This window comes from Scomber scombrus, chromosome 15 (genome assembly GCF_963691925.1).
Source record: "Scomber scombrus chromosome 15, fScoSco1.1, whole genome shotgun sequence".
Lineage (NCBI taxonomy): Eukaryota > Metazoa > Chordata > Actinopteri > Scombriformes > Scombridae > Scomber > Scomber scombrus.
The window spans coordinates 9,832,707-9,855,351 of NC_084984.1; the positions used below are offsets into that span (position 1 = coordinate 9,832,707).

Below are 22,645 nucleotides of genomic sequence, written 5' to 3' on the forward strand. Positions count from 1 at the left end.
ACTGCTGACGTCATCCTACGTCACTCACTGCAGCACACAGCCACGAGACTTGCATGAAACAGCCCCCCCCCCCCCCCCCCCCCCCCCCCGAGGTCTTTCAGTACTTATACATATTTCCATTTATGCTACAAATTTGTTTTCATAGGGAAATACTTTTTACTCCACTACATCTAATGAAGCCCCACACCCTTTTACTAAAGTATAATGATTGAGAGTACATTTACTCAAGTACAATATTTGAAGTACTTGTACTTAAACTTGAGTATTTCCATTTATGCTGATATATTTTTTAAAGGGAAATATTGCACTTTCTATTCCACTACATCTAATGAAGTGGTCCCACACCCAAAAAAAAATCAACATTGACACAATTTACTGAAGTATAATGATGAATACAACTTCTGAAGTACTTGTACTTTCTACTTTATTTATTTGACAGCTTTAGTTACTTTTCAGATGAAGATTTGACACAATGGGTAATATAACAAGCTTTTAAAATACAACACATTGATCAATTTTACACCAGTGGTTTCAAACCTTTTAGGATTTTGACTTTTTGATCTTACAGTGTGTAGTATAGCTGGGGTCACATTTCAGACGTCTATGAGTCTAGTGATTTTTTTTTTGCTAATTGTCAAAGCTGCATCAGCAGTCCTGCTTAGTTTTCCAAAGGTAATCTATCTTATCTGTTTTATTCAAATATATGAGCAGCAGAAACGAGTGGCTATCTGCGTGGTATGAGAGCAGCAAAATGTCACCAGCCATTTCACTGATACTTTCTTGATGGAGTAGCATGCTTTGCTCGTTCTCCAGATGTAGGTGCCATATGAGGCCACCCAAAATGGAACAAGCCATATCAAAGATTTTCTGCAGTAGTAGTAGTAGTAGTAGTAGTAAAGATGTAGCTTGTCTTTGATTAACAGATGTATTTTTAATTGCTCCATTGAGTATGGATTGACTTTATGACATCAATTTGCAATTATTTAGCTGTAAAACTTCACTAGAGACCACATGTCATATAGCAGCGTTTGCTGGCCATGTGCTTGTTGACTAGTTTCAGCTTGTGGTTTCTCTCTTCTTCTTTTAATGCGGTTTTCCTGTTGCTCTGTTAAGTTAAGCTTTAGTTCTCTGCCATGAGCCATGTGTATTATTTCAATGACACCTTCAATTTGTTGTTGCAGTTATTTGTACATGTTTATTTCACTGAGATCTGCAGTGGCGATGTCCGCGTGTGAAGAGGAGGGCAGATGAGGCGGTGCAGTGGAGGGCAGGAGCAGAAGCAGCTGTTCTCCGTAATGGTTGTTAACAGCTGCACCAAACAGTGATTTGTGAATAAAGTAATAGAGCACTGTGCTTCGTTTAGAGTGTATTTATTCATGTTTATTTTATATTATTTTAGTAGTTTAGGAAATGTATTAATGTACTAATTCTTTTAGATAATTGAATTGCAGTCACTTTCTCACTTAGAGAAAAAAGTGTATGTAGTATTAAGACTACACATTTTTAACTGCATTAGACTCGATTATACTCAAAAGGACCAGAGACAATCCATTCAAGCTCTCTCTCTCTCTCACTCACACACACACACACACACACACACACACACACACAAAGACACACTATATTTGACAGGTTTATTCATGTTGAAATCCACCTCATATTAGCAGTGGCCAGTGGTCAAGTTTACATTCAAGTTCTTATCTTGCACATTACATAATTAGACTACTTACGTTTGCCAAAAACTAATTAATAACACACTTTAAATCAAACAGTCAGTTCAAAACTGAAATGTACATTACAGTAAAATACTTTGACACAGCAGTTTGCTCAGTAGTGCAAATACTATTACAGTCTTTGGAATTAGTCACAAAATAATCATTATGCAACTAAAAAAAGGCAGCACTATAGGTTTCATTGTAAACAGGCAGCACAATTATAATGGGTAAACAATTTTAAAGTAAATATCTAAAAACAAATAATTCAGTTTGTGTTTATGGTATTCATCTGATTACATTCAGTGTAACACTCAGACCTTTGCACACAACTTTCTGCAGATTTCTTTTCCATCTGAGGCTTTAAGAAGCCACACAGTGGTGCAGCTGCACAAATTACAAATGTCTAATCAGGCCTCCAAGAAGTCTGTATTCAGTCTCAACTTCCCTCCAACACAGATAACACACACAAACCACAGATATCTGTAGGATTTGTTGGTATTCTCTTATCATTTTCATCATGTTTAATACTTCTGTTTGTTGGCCAAAGACGTTCACAGTAAACCTCTGCGGTTATATTTTAATAGTGTTTGCCCTGTGGTTGATTTACTTTAAAAAACGTACACATAAATAATGTATGTCATGGTGGTTGACCACTGACGCCTCCACATGTAACACAACCATCACGATCACTGTAAGTGTTAAATGGCACTTGGCTCACTTTTAAAATTTGCGTATGTTTAGATTAAAAGAAACAGCTTACTAATACTTCAAGCATTTTAACACTGTAACTGGTTGCAGTGGTTGCAGTAAGGGCAAAGAATCATCTTAAAGCTTCAATATCGCAGTTAGTGTATTAAATATCAACCTGAATCTGCTTGAACCAGCATATTCATTTGTTGTTGATCTGTTGTATGAGCATGAGGTAAGGCCCACAGCCACAGCATCGAGTAGCCACAAAAATAAACGAGGGAAAAATGAATAAAATGAAAATACTCTCTTGAAATCAATAACAGTTTTGCTTTTTTAAAATGCAAAATGACAGTTAAAGTCATTCTATACAGCTTTTTCCTTAAAAAAAAATAAAATGTATAGACTCATACAAAAGTCAAAAATCCTTACTTATGACTCTTTAAAAGTGTGGGGCAGTGTATGCGTCTACAGCCCTCTACTGCCCTCTGCCTGTATTTCTTATTATTTTGCAGTGTTCCAGACATTAATGGGGATCAAATCTTTGGCCGTGGGTGTGTAGCTCCCAGCTACCAACTTTAAATGTTGTGCTTACAAACAGCAACTGACAAATCCTGTAAAGTATGCTTTTAAGCTCTGAACTTGTCTTCACTTCAAGGCAAGTTCTGAAGCAAAATTAAGGGGCTGCAACTAACGCTTTTCAACAATTTATCTGTTGATTTTTTCAGAAAATATTCACATTTGAGAAGTTGGAATTAAAGAGTTTGGACATTTTTTCATGAGAAATAAAACAAGAAATGATTAATCCATTATCAAAATAGTTGGCGAATAATTTTTTGACAACTGACTAATTAATTAATTGACTAATCGCTGCAGCTGTAGATAACACACTGACCAACTAACGGAGAGGAAAACAGGAATATGAATACACTTCCTGTCTCACAGCAGCTTTAAATTACACTGGTGGCATAAAGTAAAGGCACATTTAAAAATACATTTAAAATTGTAAGCTTTGGTATACATTGGTTTTAGAGTCTACTTTAGTGACTGATACATGGCTAAACACATATTCAGTAATACTGACAGCAGTACTTTACCACCAGTTAAATACTTATGGCATCTTAAGCATACAAAACAAATGTAATACTTTTTATTGCAGATAATTTGACCCACAAAGAGTCAACATCAAATGTGGCTTCTTTATTTCTTCTTTCTAAAAACTGCTGAGCTGGTAAAAAAGTCATACTCCATATAAAAGCTCCAGTAACAAATTGAAGTACTTGATAAAGTTCTCGGCTAACACTAAAATTTTCAGCAGTGGTGATCAAAAGCCAGCAAAATTGAATACCACCTGAAGAGTCAAAGGACAGCTTTTGGATTTCCATCGTTAAAAGTTCCATGAGGGATGTTTAAACTCCATCTTGTGGCGTGTTGCCCATCTGGCATAAATGGCCTTTTCAGTGATGAATCGGTGCCCCCCGCGTTGTGTGTGCTCATGGACCTTGTACATCTTGCATTCATCAATTCTGTTCTTCTCGTAGTAATGGTAAGGAACAATACTGTGATTGGCTCGACTGCCCGGAGGAGAAAATAACAGAAGAACGTGAAGATCACTTATGATGCTAAATCATTTTAAACTGACGGTAGTGTAAATTACAAGTTCAGGTCATTATGTCGAATCTCTCACCTGCAGTAGTTATCATCGATCATCCCATAAACGTGGATGCTGTTACACATATCTATAGCCAGAATCATTGCGAAGAATCCGGTGCTGAGAAACGCCCCTGTTTTCATTCTGAGTGAGACACACACAAAATCTGTTCTTGAAAAAAGGTATTTTAAACTCCTCAGACTCTGAGACAGCCAAAATCAAAACACTTAAAGGGGACATATCATGCTTTGTGTAATTTTCTGTCAAATATATATACTGTTATGATGTCAAATGTTTATGTTAAATATGGTTAAAGTTCCAATACTTGAGGTGAACGTATGTAAAAATGCTGCTGCTGAGTCAAAAGTCAGGGCTTTATTATGCTGTGAATGCTCAGTTTGTAATTTTACCTCTAATTCTCTATCAAACTAATGTCAGATCAGTCACATAGGCACACAAACAGCTGTCCTTTCTGTATCTTTTGTTCCACAGGTTGTTCCTCACTGTCCATTCGCATATTTCAGATTGCATTCTAGCTCAAATGTGTACGGATGCACTTGAGAAGTTTCCATTTCGAGTAAAGAATGAGAAAAGTGAAATTGTACTAATACATTTGTTTACATAGCCTCTGGAGCTGGCCAATCAGAACAAAGTGGGCTCACTGGGAGGCAGTCTAAAGAGACAAGAGCTCAAAGGGCCTTTTTCAGACAGAGGCTGCATAAAAGGCCCGAATTAAGTTAAATATGGAGTTTTTGCAAGTGAGCATGATATATCCCCTTTAAACTGACAAGAGCCATAAATACATTATATCATTATTAATCAAAATACTGTACCTGTTCTTTCCAGTTTCATTCTGAAACACGCTGTCACAATACTGAATCTTCTCTCTGGTCACAGCGTAGATTCGGACGTTGGGATACTTCATCGTTACTTTCAGTAGTGTATTAAAAATGCGGCCTTTCCCGTCCTGCCTCATGTTCCTTTCAGGACCCCAGACCACATATGTGGTGTCTGCCGATTGCTGGAAATAGTAGCGCTCGTTTTTTACCAACAGGGGAACACTGGTGTGCGACACAACACGAATACTTGTGCGGGTCCCTACGTCTCCCTCAAACCTCAGTGTGGGTGCGTTGTTCATCCGGATCACACATCCGATGTTGTCTATCTCTTCTCCAACACCAGCTCCAAGCATCTGACCTGAGCTGGAGACCAAGGCACACTGGTTGCAGCGCTTGTCCAGGAACTGCAGAGAGAGATGATTAGATAGTTGTTGTGGTTTATGCATTGTTGCACTTGATTTAGTAAACCGTTTCCTAATCAGTTTATGGTCTCAATTGCCAAGTCTTCTTCAATACAGCATGATGTTGATTTTGAAAATGATGGAGGAAAAACAGATGATAAAGCGGGGTAGGCCATATGGGCACCTGACTGTTGTTTTAACCCTCACATCCTGTTCATATTCTGACTCATAATCTATCTCTACATCAAATCGCTTTCATAAATTCACCATCAGTTATTACTAAATATTTGATTAATCCTTAATGAAGAGTGTATACTATTTATTTATGGAGGGAAAAAGGCATTGACAATCATTATATTATGGTCCAGTGGGACATTTTATAGATTATGAAAAGTACATGTTTGAATGGCAATTTTTTATTTTGTTTAATAAACACAAGTCAAATTAGCCTTTTACAAGAATCTGTATCAGCTGCACCAACATTTAAAAATGATGCATTTGATTTCCTTTTTTGTATATTCGGGGGTCACATCAGCCAAGTCTGATTAAAATAAATGTGTATATGGTGTTTTTACAGCTCTCAAATGTAAAATTGGGTCAAATTTGACCCTGAACAACTATGTAAGGGTTAAGGCAGACTTGTAAAAACTGTGATCCTGTCCTTTAAAGCATGTCTGGAGGGGGGACAGCTGTATCTTGGACTCACCTGGTCCATCCCACCTGGGGTGATCCTCATGTACCCGCTGAGCCCGGTGCTTGGTCCCACAGGTGGAGGACCGTCCCGTCTGATCACATGTCCAAACCAGAAGAGCAGTGGCAGACTCACACTGAGCAGACAGAGCCAGCGGGACATCTGCATGGACCGGCAGAGACAAAAAGGGATAATATAGTAGTTCACATTTAACACTGTATTAAACACCAGGAACTTTAGTCCTACCTGAGACTTCATATCAAAGCCTTTGGGAAAGCCTTGATTCACCACAGAGCCCGACAGCACTCATTTTCCCAGCCTTGTTAACTCGAGAGACGCAGAGAGGTTGCAGTCAGGGTCCAGTCATGATCGCTTCATTATGCAGATCTTTAATCGGTTGTTGTTGTGATCGATGTTTCTAAATCCAGCATCCTTTTTTCTTTACAGTGTGACTTTATCTTTCAGCCGCAGACCGACTACAGCTCATATATCTAGTTTAACAGGCTGTAACAGTATGAATTTAAGGACTTTTAATCTATAAATCTGTGCCGCTAACTTGTTTTACCAGATTTGTTGATACCGTAGTGACCTGAAATCTCGCGATGTTACCAGAGATAGAACAACGTTTCCGGCACGACTTTTCACAACAAAAGCTTCTAAACATATAATTAATTGACTAAAACATTGTTGTGTGTTTTCCTGGGTAAAAAAGAGTTACTTTAAGTCAATACTATTCCCTTTATACTTCTGTGACCTGGGCAATGATAATAATTAACCTTGCTGGTTGCTGCTTTTCTGCTCTTATTTTGATGATGTTTTATGTTAGGTTTTTTTCTTTTTATCTGTCTTTTATATTGATGCTTTTACCTTGTAGCACTTTGAGATTTGCTTCAAATGTAAAGTGCGTTGCAAATAAAATGTAGTGTTGTTGTTATTATTATTATTATTATTATTATTATTATTATTATTATTATTATTATTTTTGAAATGCACCTATTTCCAATGAGATAATGGGAACATTTTCACATTTCCATTCACATAAAATCAGAAAGAAACAACATATGAATCAAAATGAACAAATATGTATCATGAAATTATACAAAAAGTGACCACAAAGCATTTAGAAGTGTGTCATTTTTCGAGATTTACGATAGTACTGTAAATCACTGTCACGAATAAGCCCCCAAATATTAATCCATCACTGTATCTGGTGATTTATATGTTGTTGTTTTTTTCTTCTCAACACTGTTTTTGTTCCTGGGTTTTAAAAAAGTGTTATTTACTGGTATAGAAAATAGCTATCATCATATTACACTTATTATACTACTGTTTCTCTTTGTTTTCTTTTTGCTGCTGTAATAACTAATAAAGATACAGCTCATCTTATCTAAAAGAGCCCAGGATCTGCCCTTATTATTTATTTATTATTTTATTGTTTACTTATTTTTGTTAGGGGTTATTTTAATTGTTTGTTTCACTTGTGATTATTTTATTGTATTTTTTCCCCCCAACACTCCTTGTACTGTTATTTATTTTGTAATATTATTGTGTTGCTTGTTCTCAGTCAACGCTGCTTTTTGATCTACGATCTGATTGGACGATTAAAAAAAAACTTTCCTCACCTACTTTTCATCTGATTGGTCAAGAAAAGAATGGAGCACTTTCTACTCCGCTTCTGATTGGCTAAACGTCACGTCAGTCTTGCGTTACAAACGGCACTGCCCCCGAGCAAAGCGCTATGTGCTGCTTTCACTGACTGTGACAGGGACGTCCTTTCCCCGGGACACCTCGGTATGCACCTTTATACGGGATTATCTCATTAGTTGTGTGGCTTGTTAGCTGTTTTCAGTGTCGGTGTCCGTTCAGAGCCTCACAGCCGGTTTCCGGTTGACCGGCTGATGTTTCTGTGATGAGAAGTGACAGATCAGACTGGAGCTAGGTTAGCTGCTGTGTGCTAGCTCGACTATGAGCTGAGGACTCGCGTTTGTCTGCTGGCTACTGAGCATTTTGTAGCTTGTCATTCTCTAAATAGCCACCGACAGACTTCAGAGTTGTTAATATTTAATGTAAAAGTTAGGAAGGGTAAATGGTGGCAGGCAGGGTCGACTTCTGGCCTTACAGCTTGCTAGCTTGCTATTCACCTTTTTTATAATTAAGTCTATTTCAAGAGGCAGCAGCAGCTCCATCATCAATCATTTGTCATGTCCAGCTGGGGTGGGGAAGTAATTATTGATTTTTGCAACTTAGTAATTTCTCTTGTAGATTGTCCATTGTAGTTGTACAGTAGGCGTGGGGCAGTCCACATACCAGACTGTGTGGATAGTTGGCACAATGTCAATTTGCTCTGCTGCTTAACACTTAATGCAAGCTTGATTTTCCCAGCTTAAACCATGGACCTCTGCAAGTTAAGTCCATGTCTGAGTGTGGAGTGTTTTGCCCTGGAGCCAAAAGCACTGCTGCACTTATAACTTTGTCTGCTGATGCCTTACACTTCATAATATAATGCAGCTTTAAAGAGAGAGAGGAGGCTGGCACACTCAGATAATTTCTTTATATCTTATCCGTCGCAGGGTAATAAAGCCACAGTCAGACACTGGACCAGTGTGGAGTGCAAATTAAAGGAGTGGATGACGAAAAACAGTTCATCAGCAAGTCCCCGGCTGGCTGATCCCAGAGCAGAAAGGACATTGTGTTGAGGGTGAATGTGAGGGGTTCGGAGAGCAGGCTTTTTCAATTTCTGAGATGTCCGTCAGACGAGCAGAAGGGATGTCCATCGCCCAGGCTCTGGCCATGACTGTTGCAGAGATACCAGTGTTTCTCTATTCCACATTTGGGCAGGTAAACCACTTTACACTTGCATACGCTTATACAGTTCAGGTTTGCATCTTTATTATGATGATAATTATTTTCATTTTTGATCAATATGTCGCTTATTTTTTTGCATTAATTGAGTAGTTGTTACTATTTCCCAAAGTCCAAGATGAAGTCCTTAAATGTCCAAATTGTTCCAACCTACCGTCCATAATCCAAAGATATTCAGTTTACTATCATGTGAGTCTAAAGAAACCAGAAAATATTCATATTTGAGAGGCTGGAATCATATTTTGCACAAATCCATGTTCATGAACGCCACTACAGGTTTTCAATGCCTGCACCAATTCAACCTTTCACACTATATTCTTTATATTATCTATACATTATTTATTGTATAAATATTTATTTAAACCTTCATTTTAAATCCTTAAAGTTTTAATACCTGTTTTTATAAAGAAAAAAATGTACTCAAAACATTTGATTGATTATGAAAGTAGTTAAGAATCAATTCTCTGTTGATTGACCAATCACAGCTCTAATCTCTGCACAACAGCACTGTTCACTATCTTGTGGAGACTTGAATAAATTAGGTAACAGTGGAGAGTACTCATTATGACAGCTCATGTTTGCCTCTCCTGCTTTCAGTCCATATTTTCTCAGCTGAAGCTCTCCCCAAACTTGAAGAAAGTGCTGTTTGCCACAGCGCTGGGCAGCGTCGCACTGGCTCTCACCGCTCATCAGCTAAAAAGACGGGGGAGAAAACGGAAGCAGGCAACACAAGGGAAGGAGGGCCAGAAGACTGTGGGCATACCTGAGGCGCTGTTGAAGAGTGGAAGGCCCTCGTCATTAAAAAGAGGTGTGTATGTCTTAGCGTTGGACATTTTTAATTATGAGTTTGCTGTGTGGTTTGTTGTGTGTCCCAGCCTTTGCTTAGATGTATTTCTGTGTGCAGGTCAGTTTACTGGGCGGCAGATGATGAGTCCCAGTACTCGGAGCAACGACACCATGAGTGGAATCTCTTCCCTGGCCCCTAGTAAACACTCAAGTTCCTCACACAGCCTGGCATCTGTTAGTTTTACAATTTTACAACTCTTTCTTCAACATTTTTGCTCATCATTTAACTTTGTGCCTCATGTATCTAATGTGTCTTTGTGTGTGTGTGTGTGTGTGTGTGTTTCCGGTACAGATGCGGGTACCAAGCTCCCCAAATCAGTCCGCCAATCCATCCACCCCCTGGGAGGCAGAGCCAGTAGTGGAAGAGTCAGGGGCAGTAGAGGATGCTAATGCAGAGAATCTGTATTTAATTGGTAGGTTTCAGCTACAGCTCACATAAAAAAATGTTTAGTAAGAAAATAACCATTGCACGTGAAGTAACACTATGTTTTTTGATGATGGCTGAGGAACCCAAATGATACAGGATTTATTTTAACTGCTTTGGCAGAGTATTGAGTAAAATATTGCACATTTGCAGTTGGTTTGGATGCATTTTGAATGTAATTTAAAGTTACTTTTCATTGTCTTTTTATTTATTATGATATTAAGACACAAGCTACACACATTATGTGAAATCAGCATCAACTTACTACTGTAGTGACTGTTGGTGGTGTAGAACAAGTGGAGAAAATCTGGGCTATAGCCAGGTAATAGTTAGACTCTTGGACTGTTTGCAGTTGTTCGGCATTAGGATTATGCTGCAAGAACTATTTGTAATTTCTCATTTTGAAACTCTGGACTTTTGGACACCTCAGGCCACCTGCATTAAGCAATATTTTTCATAAAATAAGTATTGCTCTGTCACTTCAACTCATAAAGATACCAATCCAATTCTGTTCTGTTCTGTGCCACTTTTATCAGATTTTTCCAACTCATGAGTAGGAAGTATGACTAAATCTGACTGCTCTTTTCCTGTCAGGGATGGAATTGTTTGAAGAAGCATTACAAAAGTGGGAAATGGCCCTGAACATACGCCACCACACCCACTCGACCTCCAGCAACAACAGCCTAGCTCTGCAGGGGGCAGCGTGTGGAGACTTACCCGTGGTAACCTTCATTCAATCCTTAACAACAGAGACAGGTTGAAACTCTTGTGCATGGTTTGATCAGTTACCAGCCCGAGTGCAGTATTGTATTATATGGTGCTGCATCTCACCTGTTTCTGCTGTTGTTGGTTTGATTCACCACAAAATCTTATTCTGCTGTTACACAAAAAAGCAGCTTTCTTCTGTTGCATCTTAATGATCTTCTAACTGAACGCGAAATAGAAAAGCTGTCTCTATTATTAGTGCTTAACAATGCTCATTAGCAGCAGTGTAAAAGCAACACAATTCAAATAAACTGAATTGCTACAGACTTAAGCTTGGTGTTTATAGAGGGTCATTTTTCTCCCCTGTGTTACAGGTCGAAACTCGTAATAAAGTGTTTGCTGAAAAGTTAGAGACACTACTGCACAGGGCGTACCACCTACAAGAGGATTTTGGCAGCAGTATCCCACCAGACAGTGTGCTTGCAGACTTTGGTAAGCGAGCAAGTTTTTTCAGAAAGTGCAGAACTGAAAACTAATGCATGCTGAGCTTATATGCGTCCTTTTAAACCTGAACTTTTACATATAAATGAACGTCTGTTACATTTAGTCCCTTGCCAAATGAGGTCACACAATTAAACCTATCACTGCCAGATATGTCTATATTTTAAAGTATACCAGAATTTTTAGTCTGGTTTCAGGCAGCCAGCCATTAGCTGGCCAAGCCGGCTAATTTCCATTTAGCGCTCTGCTAATTTGAATGGGAATCAAAGTAAGATAACTGTGCAGCTCTTCTAGACTTTCCAAATATTATTTGACCGAATGGATCAAATTCTGATGTTTAAATGTGTCATTTTGCAGGGGTCAAAACAATTTATCCACCGTTTTACTGCCGCAACAGTAGCGACAGAGTGGGCTACAGCGTAGTCCATAAGGCAAACATGTGTCAACAGTGTTTTTGTAATTACTCTCACTGCCAGAAGAAAGACACAAATCCCATACTGCAGGTTTAAAAGAAGGTAAAAATATCACATTGTAATTATTGACTCAAGGGTCTCTATGATTGTTCCCCAGCAACAAGGTAGAGCTGCATCAACGGTCACTTGTTAATGGTTCAGGATGGTGACGTTATCCACAAAATCAGAGGTTGCACTTAAACTGTATCAGTAGTAATAATTTAAAGTGGGGGCACATTTTTTATATCTCTGAGAACATCTGTGTTTTCATTTTTGCCCTCTATGTTGTTCTATTAGCAGAAAGTGAAGGAACTCTTATCTTGCCTCAAGTGGAGAGTTTCCACCGACTGCGAGACGATGATGCGACTACTGTTACCTCTGACGATTCCTTCTTCTCAGCCGCAGAGGTTAGCTCCCTTTCCTCTGCTCTCTTGCTTAATTATTATTTGTATTAACTACACATACCAGTATACTGTGTTTTTTGTCTGTGCAGCTGTTTGATGCCATGGCTATAGAAGAAATCTACCAGCCGCTTAAGCCAGCAGCTCTCTATGAAGAAGCCTTGTCACTGGTCCGGGAGGGCAAAGTGTCCTATAGGTCCCTGAGGTATCTGAAGTATAAAGTTTTAACCTTAATACTTGAAACTGCACTTATTATTGTGTTTATATTAACAATGGATCAGATGAATATGTGTGATATGAAAGCAGTTTAATACAGATGATTATCACCTGACTGTACTACTAGTTTTAGCCTCTTCAGTTTATTTTGTGTTTTACAACCTGCAACTTTACACTACAGATCTTAAAGGAGAACAGACATTGGGCCTACATTCATCAGAGTCAGAAACATGACACCTTATGAATGCTAATGTTGCTCTATGTCTGTTGGATGTGTAAATAGACTACTGTTTGCTAACATGTTTACAAACCAACTGCACTGGATGCTCCGCTGCCGCCAGGCAGTTAAAAAATCTATTTAAATGTCCAGTAGCTAAGAGAAGAATAAGATTGCAGTGAGTTTCATACCTTTGTCTTTTTTTACCAGGACTGAATTACTTGAAACTTATGGTGACCAAGACTTCCTTGCCAAGCTTCACTGTGTGAGACAAGCATTCCAGGTCTGTTTCAGCTCATATGATTCACCCGTATTTTATAGATCTTTGTTTGCTTAATTGCAATTCTTTTGATAATCCCTCATCAACGTCAGCAACTGTTATTGCAAAATATAGTCTGCAAAAATGTGTGCCACATTGCCCCTATGCGCGTGGTGAACATGCAAACCCTTGAGCAACGTATAGGGAGACCTGCTTATTAAAATACTGCCCTATAGCGCCACAAGTGGTCAAAACCTCCATAGGGTACTGTTTTATTATCGCTTTGGTTAAAGCTTATCAGCATGATCAAGATTAGTGTCAGCAGTCTTAATGGCTCGTGTAAAGTTCAACTGGGCCTTGAACAAGCAGCTCTAACTTCAGCTACACAAAATTCAGAAAGCTCTCATAAAGCAAATTTTTGCTCTCTTTTGTTTTACGTCCCCTCTAGCAGAAACCTGACTCAGTCACAGTCACTTCAGAAAACTGGCAATAATTGTGTCTGATGGTCAGTTTTCGAATTTGTAACCAATGAGTCCAGTTGCTTAATATTGTAGTGCAGGATTAATATTGTAATTTTAGGATATGATATGACATCAGTATTGTATTGTGTCAGTATTGTAATGAGATCCTAGTAGAAAAACTTTGCGGCACACTTGAGTTTCTAATATGTTGCCTTTACGCAGGTGTCGTCTTAGCACCGACAGACAGTGAGTCAGGTTTCTGTGCTTAAGCAACATCCAGACAAAAGCATCGAGGTCAGATAAAATGACAGCAGCTGCAGTCAGGAGAGGTGACTCACAGCGTGCCTCACACTCAGAAAATGGTCTTTGTCTGCAAAACATCTAATTTTTAGCTTTGTTCTCCAGTCTCATGCAAAGGTCCGTACTTCCATGAAACTCACATTCACATCTGTTGTGTTTTGAGCAGATGTGTTTTAAATCTAAAGTGTGTTATCAGCTTTCATTTTTCATTCTTGTCCATGAGAATAATTGTATCCTGTTTTGCATTAATCAGTCCCACCCTGCTCCCCCTGAGAGATGATTTACTGTCAAGTTAACTTGAGCTGAATTTGTTTTTAAAGCATGTTGATGGAAATCATTTGCAGTCAGCACTACATCATTACACCTGAAAATAAGTCTAAGTCGATCATAATATTATTATATTATAACAGAAACTGGAACAATAATGCTTTTTTTTCACAGGTCCTGTTAGCAGATGAAACTCACCGCACATTTTTCATGGAGACCGGGAAGCAAATGATTACAGGGTTAATGGTGAAGTCAAACAAGGTAAAATTCTGCTAATTTGGATCCTCTGTTATTACATTGTCCTATTAGGATAAACAGGACAAGCTTCTTCTTCTGTGGACATATTTTTACAGCTGTAAATAATTAGATTATTATAATAATTTTTTTTGTATTTTTCCTTCAAAGGGTCCCAAAGCCTTCTTAGAGAGCTATGAGGACATGCTGCTTTACACTCAGAGAGAGGAAACGTGGCCAGTCACTAAGATGGAGCTGGAGGGCCGAGGGGTGAGTAGTGTGTGTTCATGAATGTTAACATCTGAATCTGAATATTTGTTAAAAGGACTGTCCTATCTGTACCTGAAAGTATATGTTTGTTGTTTTATTAATGGGAATGTGGATCCTCTGACAGTTTACATGAACTTGAGATACTCGATCACGACCCTGAATTAAAATTGAACTCAAGTACGGCCAACAGTCACTGTCCTTTTCATAGTATAAGGCTCACATTGAGGGACATACTGTAGTTGCTTGTTTAACTGGGAAACAATTTGTTAACAGCTAGACACTCTGCAGTATGCTTCATTAGATACTACAGGAAATAATGTTTCCCTTTGTTAGTTAAGTTAAAGGTACACTGTGGATTTTTTTTTGTAAACACACAAAGCTGTATTTACATTCACTGTATCCTCGGAGCCTAATAAACATGTGGAATGCATTTTCTTCCTCACAAAAAATTTCCCGAAGACAATTTTCGAAGAATTCTAACATTCTTAAAATCTATCCATTGTTGGCACATTTCTGCATTTGTTAGCATAATACTGCCACCAACTGTTCATCAGTGTAATAACTTAAAACCCACAATACTAATAAAGCAGGTACTCACGCTGTGTGTGAAATCAGTCATTTACTACTCATTCTATAATAAACACCCAATAGTTTACTCAATAGTGAGCAGTAAAGTGAGATTTTGGCTACCTATAAATCATCACATTGCATACACACGCACAATAATAATAGTATAAATAACACCTTGAGCTAGTTGTTGGAAAAATGGTGGAGGGTAATTATGCTGCACTTTATAGTACATTTCGAGTGATATTGGACACAACCCTGCTCTTAAAGACATTGCTCTTTAAGTTACTAGTGGTTAGAGCGCATGCCCTTATAATCGCAGCGTCCCTGGTTTGAATCAGGCCAGGGACCTATGCTGCAGGTCATTCCCCTCTCTCTCTCTCTCTCTCTCTCTCTCTCTCTCTCTCTCTCTCTCTCTCTCTCTCTCTCTCTCTCTCTCTCTCTCTCTCTCTCTCTCTCTCTCTCTCTCTCTCTCTCTCTCTCTCTCTCTCTCTCTCTCTCTCTCTCTCTCTCTCTCTTTCTCTCTCTCTCTGTTTCCTGTCGGCCTCTCTGCCAGTTACCATCTGAATAAAGGCATGAAAAGCCCAAAATAAAATAAAAACTCCACAGTGCACCTATAATAAAACGTGTGCTTATATTTTGTAATTATTTGTGCAACTCTGCATGTTTCAAGTTGATTTCAACACCATTTATGCATTTGTCAGCCTCTTTGTATCCAAGTAATTACACAAAAATATACATTATGATTGTTTCGTCTGGTCTGATAAAATGTAATGGCTGTCCTGTTAATGTACCGTCTGTTTCCTCATGTCGTGATCTCTGCAGGTGGTGTGTATGAACTTTTTTGACATCGTGTTGGACTTCATCCTGATGGACGCCTTTGAAGACCTGGAGAGCCCTCCGTCCTCTGTGGTAGCTGTGTTGAGGAACCGCTGGCTCTCTGACAGCTTTAAAGAGACGGTTAGTTTATACACATACATACAAATTCCTTGATTATGCAACTGAGACGTTAGTTACTTTAATAACCTAGTTGTGTTTTTTGGTTAGGCTCTGGCGACTGCCTGCTGGTCTGTCTTGAAAGCAAAAAGGCGTCTTCTTATGGTGAGTTTGAGTCCATTTGAAAACATTTTATTTAACTGCTTGTTTCTTAAAATAATGCTGTATGTCTTTTTGATTTTGACAACTCTTTCTCTTACAAATCTCCACAGGTTCCTGACGGTTTTATCTCCCACTTTTATGCCATATCAGAACATGTGAGCCCAGTTTTAGCGTTTGGGTTTTTGGGACCCAGGCAGCACTTAAGTGAAGTGTGCACCATCTTCAAGGTAAGATCAGGACTGATAACAGATTTTGCCACATTTTTGGAAATGACTGTTTGTGGTGTAATTTAAAGCGTTTGAGTCTTCTGTGGCTAGGGAGCTTTCCAAAGTTTGATGTCAGAGTGATGTCATTAGGGTTATCTAAGTTTCGGAGACTTCAGATTTATAACAGAAAGCTTGTGTTACAAACTGGATGTGTGGAGTTAGATGTTAGCAGGTTGCATCATGGTAAGTGTATGATTCAGGGGGATGACTCTTATGAGGGGATAAAATTGAGGATATTGTTGCCTCTGCTGCTTTTGCCATTGTTTTTTGATAGTACGGATACCAAAAAGCAACATAATACACAGAAAAGGACAGATACCAGCTTAACAGTACCCAATAGACATTAAACTTTACACAAAAAACAAAGACATTATTGTGATGGATCATACAGATAAGTGGTTGTTTATATTACTGTGGACAGGGTTTCAACCTTGTTAGAATAACTGAATTGAGAAAGGTCTGCCATATTTTATTAGATTTTTCAGGGGAAAACATGAAGCACATACCTGAGTTTCTCCAATTTAAAGAGGACATACCACATTTATCACATTTCAAGGTCTCTGTTTTTATTGTGGGGTTCTCCTTACCTTACCCTCAGAGGCAAACAGTAGTAGTAGTAGGATTTCTTTTCTTGAAATGGAAACTTCTCAAATATATCTGTACATGTTTTAAGCCCCAATCCAATCCAAAATATGCAAATCGGCAACGGGAATAACCTTAGCAAAAACCTTGGCAACAAAGGCAACACATTTTTTAAGACGGACTAAAATTACACCTTACAAAAGTCACCATTCTCTCTTAAATCAGTTTCTTACAAACCCCCCTTACTTTATGGAAGTTAAAACAAAATTGCTGGAGTACCCATTTAAAGTTATAATCATGATGTTGTGTATATATTTCAGTTTCTGTCATTCATTCTCTCCTTTCTTCTGCAGCAACAAATCGTGCAGTACCTTAAGGATATGTTCGACCACGACAAGGTCCGCTTCACCTCAGCTCAGTGCTTGGCTGAGGACATCCTGAACCTTTCCCACCGCCGGAGTGAGATTTTACTGGGGTATCTGGGTATCGATAGCCAACTGGAGCTCAACGGTGCCCTACCTAGAGACACAGAGGGCTCCTCGGGGCCCAAATTAAACAACTAGGATCACTATGGGCTTCATTGGGCTTGTACAGACCGAATGCAGGAGGCTGACCAGTAGGCAACGGCAACACCTCACAGCTCTGTAGCTACATTAAGACTGGATTGAATCATTACTCCAGTGATACACTGAGAACCAGCATTACTCTTTTAATTCATCAAATGCAACAACTGTTTTCATCAGACCTACAGTATCACTGGTCCATCTGTTTAATGAGGGAGACCGACCGGATAGTAATGATCCCATCTCTTCCTCGTTACCTGCTGCTGCGTTGCGTATCAAGAATGCTTCTGTAGTCGTGTAATTTCACACGTGTGAGGACTTGCCTCTGCCCTGCTGGGTGAAATGGATACTTCTGAAAATCACACCTGACAGAAGCGCCCCCAGTCCCAACACACAAAGACCGGGCCTTCGACACTAATACTAAAAACCAGTTGCTGCATCCTTACCTTCCATTCATCACCTGCAGCATCGGGTGGGGTAGTCTCCATTATTATGTGAAAAGAAACTGTGTGAGAGTCTGTCAATATTTGTATATTTTATATGAAAGGGGGAAGGACATTTGTTAAAATCACGATAATTTACGACTTGTGCTGCGCGATGAAGGATGTAATAGATTTGTCTCCTCACTGATTGTACTTAAATCCTCTTTAATCCGAAGTATTTATCCCAGTTTGGTTGAGTCGTGTGACATATCTAAAAGACTGTGATCATTGCGAAAAGACATCTTGTAATATTAGTGTAGGGTGCTAACGTGTTACTCATATAGAAGATGAATTATCCCAAAAACTGCAGTATATTCTGACCCCCAGACCACAGTTTCTTCTCATATAGACTTCTCATGTAACTGGTAAATTTTTGTAGCGCTTTACTTTCTAAGAATCATGGTGAGCTCTCTGATTTTACTTGGCAACGGATGACATGAGTATTCAGATTTTTTTAATAGTACAGAGGCACAAAAATATATTTCCCACTGCAAATAACGCAATAGCAGGTGTGAAAACATCTGTCTAAACACTGTCACACAGATGATTATCGCCAGTTTTTGAAGGTGCAACAGAAACAATATAATTGAACAGTGAAACAGATCGCTGCTCTCAGGGAGAAATAAGAAACAGTACGACTTGAAATCAATATTCGGTAAAGCATTATGTTTTGACTGACATGCCAGATGTACTTTTATTTTTCTCAAAGTCTTGCAATGAATCTGTCATGCCACTCGAATTGCTTCCAAATATTTGTGGCTAAAATGTACGTCCTGCTAAATTGAATTAACCAAATAAATATTTTATAAAATAGTTTAAACTGATATAAGGAAAAAGTATGCAAAGTGTAATATTTAAAACAATAGTACTTCTTGAAATGTTCTTTTGAAGTACAGATATCTAAACTAAAAGGTCACTGAAAGGTTCATGTAAATAGGACAGAAAAAATCAGCTGCTTTCACCCAACAGGCCTTTTTCACAGCAAATATTTTTGACTTCTCATAGTGGGGGAAAAGCACAGTTGTTACTAATAAACGTAACGATGACAGCGTGATAGTGAACCAGGATCCTGAAACCGAAGCAGCTGAGTTCAATCATCATTCATTCATTCATCTCATTAGTTACACCTGTGCTTTTCTTCCTGCGTCTTCAGTGGAAAAAGTCCAGTATTCACGGTTTTAATAAGGTGCACACATGGGGGAAAAAACACTTGGATTCAGTGTTTGATTAGAAAAGTCACATTCTCCATCACTACAAACTGTGTGTCACAAAATGACCCTCTTGCTATCCTTTCTTGCACATTTTGTGCAATTGACCTTTAAATGATAAAGTGCCATGTGGTAGTCTTAGCGAGAAAATGTTATTTTGTTTAATTTGTTGTTGTTTTTTACAGTATATGAAGACCTATAATGACGGACCAGGCATTTTACAGTCAGGACTGTAACCTATATAAGTGCACTGATCACCCGCTGAAGGGGCACGAGGATCCTACACTGTAAAAGCAGATTTGTGTTAAGAAACTGTCACATACTAGATTATCTTGATAAAAAAGGTGATTTATTATTAATGACAGTGTGTAGAACCGTTGCAGTGTGCATGAATGACAGAAGGGAAGACATTACCGTCAAATCATTTTGTGTTTTGTAGTTTTTGAGTTATTTTAACATCAGTAGTCTATCATACTCATTAGAAGGGATTAGTGTTATTCATAATCATATAAGTGTGTGTTTTGTGGTCTTTATAATCCAAATCCTGGTCTTGTTGCAACTCGCCTCTGAAATTCAGAGCTCAGAAATGTTGTTTTTTTGTTGTTGTTGTTTTTTGGCTCTTTCATGTCGCAGTAGCATCGTGTTGTCTTGAAACTGTACCGGCTGTGTCGAGAATCAGCATTGTAGGATTATAATCTGTCAAATATAAACCAGAAATCACAACTGTTAATAGAAGCTTTACAGTAATTTAGTTCCTTATTTTGGTACATGGCAGATTTACGTGCAGCTTTGTGGGTTTTTTTTAAGCATTTTGCACTTTATCAAAAAAGACAGAAAGATACAAGAATGTCCCAAAACCAATTTTTTTCAATAATCAGTTTGAGAGTTTTGAACTATTTATTGCATCATAATATTATAAATAACATAGAACGTAAATGCTGTACAGTAGAGAGATTATCTTTATCCCAAAAAACTATATTATGAAAATAGTTTCTTCCAGTTACTCATTTTTTGATTTAGTCTCCATCTTTGAAATGTCTAAATTCTCCAATGTTTTAACTTTTAAGAGCTTTTGACTGCGTGTGGTCCAATCCCTGATGAGCTGGCTCCTGTTTTAGTCTTGTTATTGTAGAGTACCAAGTATATTTACAACAGTATGTATGATGCAGGTGAATGCAGTAATGGAAATATGCTAATGTTTAAGTCTTGTTTTCACAGATTGGTCTGCTTTTTTCTGCTTTTCTTTTTCTTTTTCAGTGCATGTCAACATTGTAGATTCTCTAAAATGCATCAATCAATGCAAAACCTGCAACATTTAGACCCCGGCTCAGCCCTAGTTGTTAGTTTTGAAAATCCAAATTAGAAATGTGCTAAAGAAGAATATTTAGGAGCTTATTATAATCAGTTGATTCTCAAAATTCAGGCATTGACTCTCCGACTTAGTGAATATTTAGTCGATTTCCAGAGAGTATTTCAGACGGCCAAAATGTGGAAAGAAAGAATGATTTTCTTGTTTGAAAGTCACTGTTGTACATGCAAAGTGTCCTATTCATGCCTTTTGTTTTTTCTATTGTTAAATTACAATGCCAGCACAAACTGTAAATTGATTTTGATTCTCCATATTAAATGTTATTTTTTTGTTATTAAACATGTCTATTATGCCTTTTTCCCACCTGACGACGTCGTGCTGTATTTAATGTTGCATCAAGAATCAAACTTTCATAACACAGAATGATTTTTGTTGTAGAGAGAAATATTTTTTAAAAAACAACTAAAAATAATTCACTGAATTGAACAGAGCACAGCCTTTCCTTAAATAATATAAAAGTATTGCTTCAATCTTGAGAAAAGAGGATCCTGCACTCTGCTCTCGGTCAGCATCACAGTTTATTGATCATTACTAACATTTCATTCCCTCTGGAACCTCATCAGGAGTATTTTAAACAATGATTGTGATGCTGAGCAAGAGAAGAGTGCAGGATTGTCTTTTCTGGCACCTGAATCTGAGATAACTGGATGTGTGAATATCCCCTGTAGAAAAAATTCAGAAGTCGGTAATTTGAGATTGTCCACAAGGGGGCAAAACACTGCAGTGTATTATTCCGAATTAAATGATACAAAGACCCTGTTCCCTATTTGCTCTTATGATATAAAGCAGCTTCATTCAGAGGGTTCCCAACATGGAACATCATTTATTCTTCACAATTTAGTCCTTTAAACAGCATCTCAAGATCTTAAAATATCTTAACTCCAGCTGTTCATTTTCTACTGCATTCAGAAGACCGTGCACACACATTTTACACCTCATTACTGTTTGACTTTCTTCTCTCTGACTCATCTGTTATTTAACTTTACAGTTCATAGTTGGAGTGAAAAGTTAGTTTGCACTTGTTCAGGTTTTTGCAGTTTACTTTGTGTATCCTGTTTTGCTTGTCTCTACATGAGTTGTAAGAAGCCAGTGTGAGTTTCTCTGCTGCTGTGTGTGTGGGTGAGTATTATATCTCTGTCCATTATCCTCTTATTTTATATATTTTATTTCCAAAAAATGTCACTATGGCAGCAGGTTTTCTGTATTGACTGCTTTTTTGTTGTTGTTGCCTCTTTCGATTATTATGAAGTTGGTGTCTTATGACCTATCATAGGACACCATGCTGTCGTCTATCATTTTACAGATTAATATTTATATTGCTACATGCATTTTTGTCAGTTTGCACTGATCACTTTTCTTCAACACCCACACACTTTTCTTGGCTCTTTCCATTTGTTTTTATTTGTTACTCAGTGTTCAGTCATGTCTGATTGGTGTCTGCATGCTTTTCTCTTCATATCCAACTCCTATTTCTTTCTTCTACTGAGAGTCAAAACGTGTATATTGACATTTTTATCTATTTGTAACTCTTGTTAAATTCAAATTGATGAATCAACTTAAAAATATAAAGTGGTAATCAATACTGTAGGCTTTAATTAGCCAATTCTGGGAGATATTTGCCTGTTTCGGAGAAATAGATTGTACTGTCCAAAGTCATTACATTTGCACAACATTTGTTTTCAGTAGATTTTCCCTGCATGATAAGATGCCTAGCAGTGAGCTGTATGTTGTGTTATTTGCTTTTCAGTGCATGCAATTATAAAGTGTGGTTCGCTGTAACCCTCTGTGGGTAGGTGGATTTTAGCAAGGGGCACATATTAAACAAGGAAGTTAAATATTTTTGTTACCAAGTCCTCATAAGTCCTCCATTTGTAAAGGGGATGTAACTGCTAGTGTTTAATAAGTCATTTACCAATGCATTACAGATCCATCATAAGCCATCTAAGAGCCATATTGGAGGTGTATATAGTCTTTATAAATGCTGACTTATTAGAAAATGGGACCAAAGCTAATTGCTATAGGCTTTTTATAGTCTTGTTCCTACATTTCTATGGTAGGCAAATAGCAACCCAACAAAAAAATTAACCCCATAATGAAGTGGTAGTAATAGT

General features: G+C 38.0%; 2 protein-coding genes across 3 annotated transcripts; one reads left to right on the forward strand and one right to left on the reverse strand.

The window, feature by feature from the left end:
* Positions 1–1,620: 1,620 nt before the first annotated feature.
* On the reverse strand, positions 1,621–6,577 carry st6galnac4 (ST6 (alpha-N-acetyl-neuraminyl-2,3-beta-galactosyl-1,3)-N-acetylgalactosaminide alpha-2,6-sialyltransferase 4). Its single transcript, XM_062434122.1, has 5 exons — positions 6,231–6,577; positions 6,000–6,146; positions 4,887–5,296; positions 4,090–4,197; positions 1,621–3,976 (listed from the first exon to the last, which is right to left on the reverse strand). Exons 1-5 carry the CDS (start codon positions 6,240–6,242, stop codon positions 3,790–3,792), a joined length of 864 nt encoding a protein of 287 aa, XP_062290106.1. The 5' UTR covers positions 6,243–6,577; the 3' UTR covers positions 1,621–3,789.
* Positions 6,578–7,707: 1,130 nt separating this feature from the next.
* On the forward strand, positions 7,708–20,813 carry miga2 (mitoguardin 2). Of its 2 annotated transcripts, none has more exons than XM_062434123.1 (16): positions 7,708–7,775; positions 8,555–8,822; positions 9,444–9,654; positions 9,751–9,866; positions 9,985–10,105; positions 10,711–10,838; positions 11,196–11,313; positions 12,072–12,181; positions 12,268–12,380; positions 12,819–12,891; positions 14,070–14,156; positions 14,301–14,399; positions 15,792–15,926; positions 16,014–16,067; positions 16,175–16,291; positions 17,266–20,813. In XM_062434123.1, the coding sequence occupies exons 2-16, from the start codon at positions 8,727–8,729 to the stop codon at positions 17,473–17,475; spliced, it is 1,788 nt and encodes a 595-aa protein (XP_062290107.1). In that variant the 5' UTR covers positions 7,708–7,775; positions 8,555–8,726; the 3' UTR covers positions 17,476–20,813. The 2 variants fall into 2 exon arrangements, with proteins under 2 accessions (XP_062290107.1, XP_062290108.1); XM_062434124.1 differs by having other exon boundaries at positions 12,075–12,181.
* The last annotated feature ends 1,832 nt before the right edge of the window (positions 20,814–22,645 follow it).

Bases quoted from the DNA above. Each gene is read 5' to 3' on its own strand.
- miga2 (XM_062434123.1), top strand. From the start codon at position 8,727: ATGTCCGTCAGACGAGCAGAAGGGATGTCCATCGCCCAGGCTCTGGCC. The intron at 9,655-9,750 runs GTGTGTATGTCT...TTCTGTGTGCAG, and splicing joins GCCCTCGTCATTAAAAAGAG to GTCAGTTTACTGGGCGGCAG. The intron at 14,157-14,300 runs GTAAAATTCTGC...TTTCCTTCAAAG, and splicing joins TAATGGTGAAGTCAAACAAG to GGTCCCAAAGCCTTCTTAGA.
- st6galnac4 (XM_062434122.1), bottom strand. The intron at 5,297-5,999 runs GTGAGTCCAAGA...CTCTCTCTGCAG, and splicing joins CCCCAGGTGGGATGGACCAG to TTCCTGGACAAGCGCTGCAA. The intron at 4,198-4,886 runs GTACAGTATTTT...TGTCTCACTCAG, and splicing joins AATGAAACTGGAAAGAACAG to AATGAAAACAGGGGCGTTTC.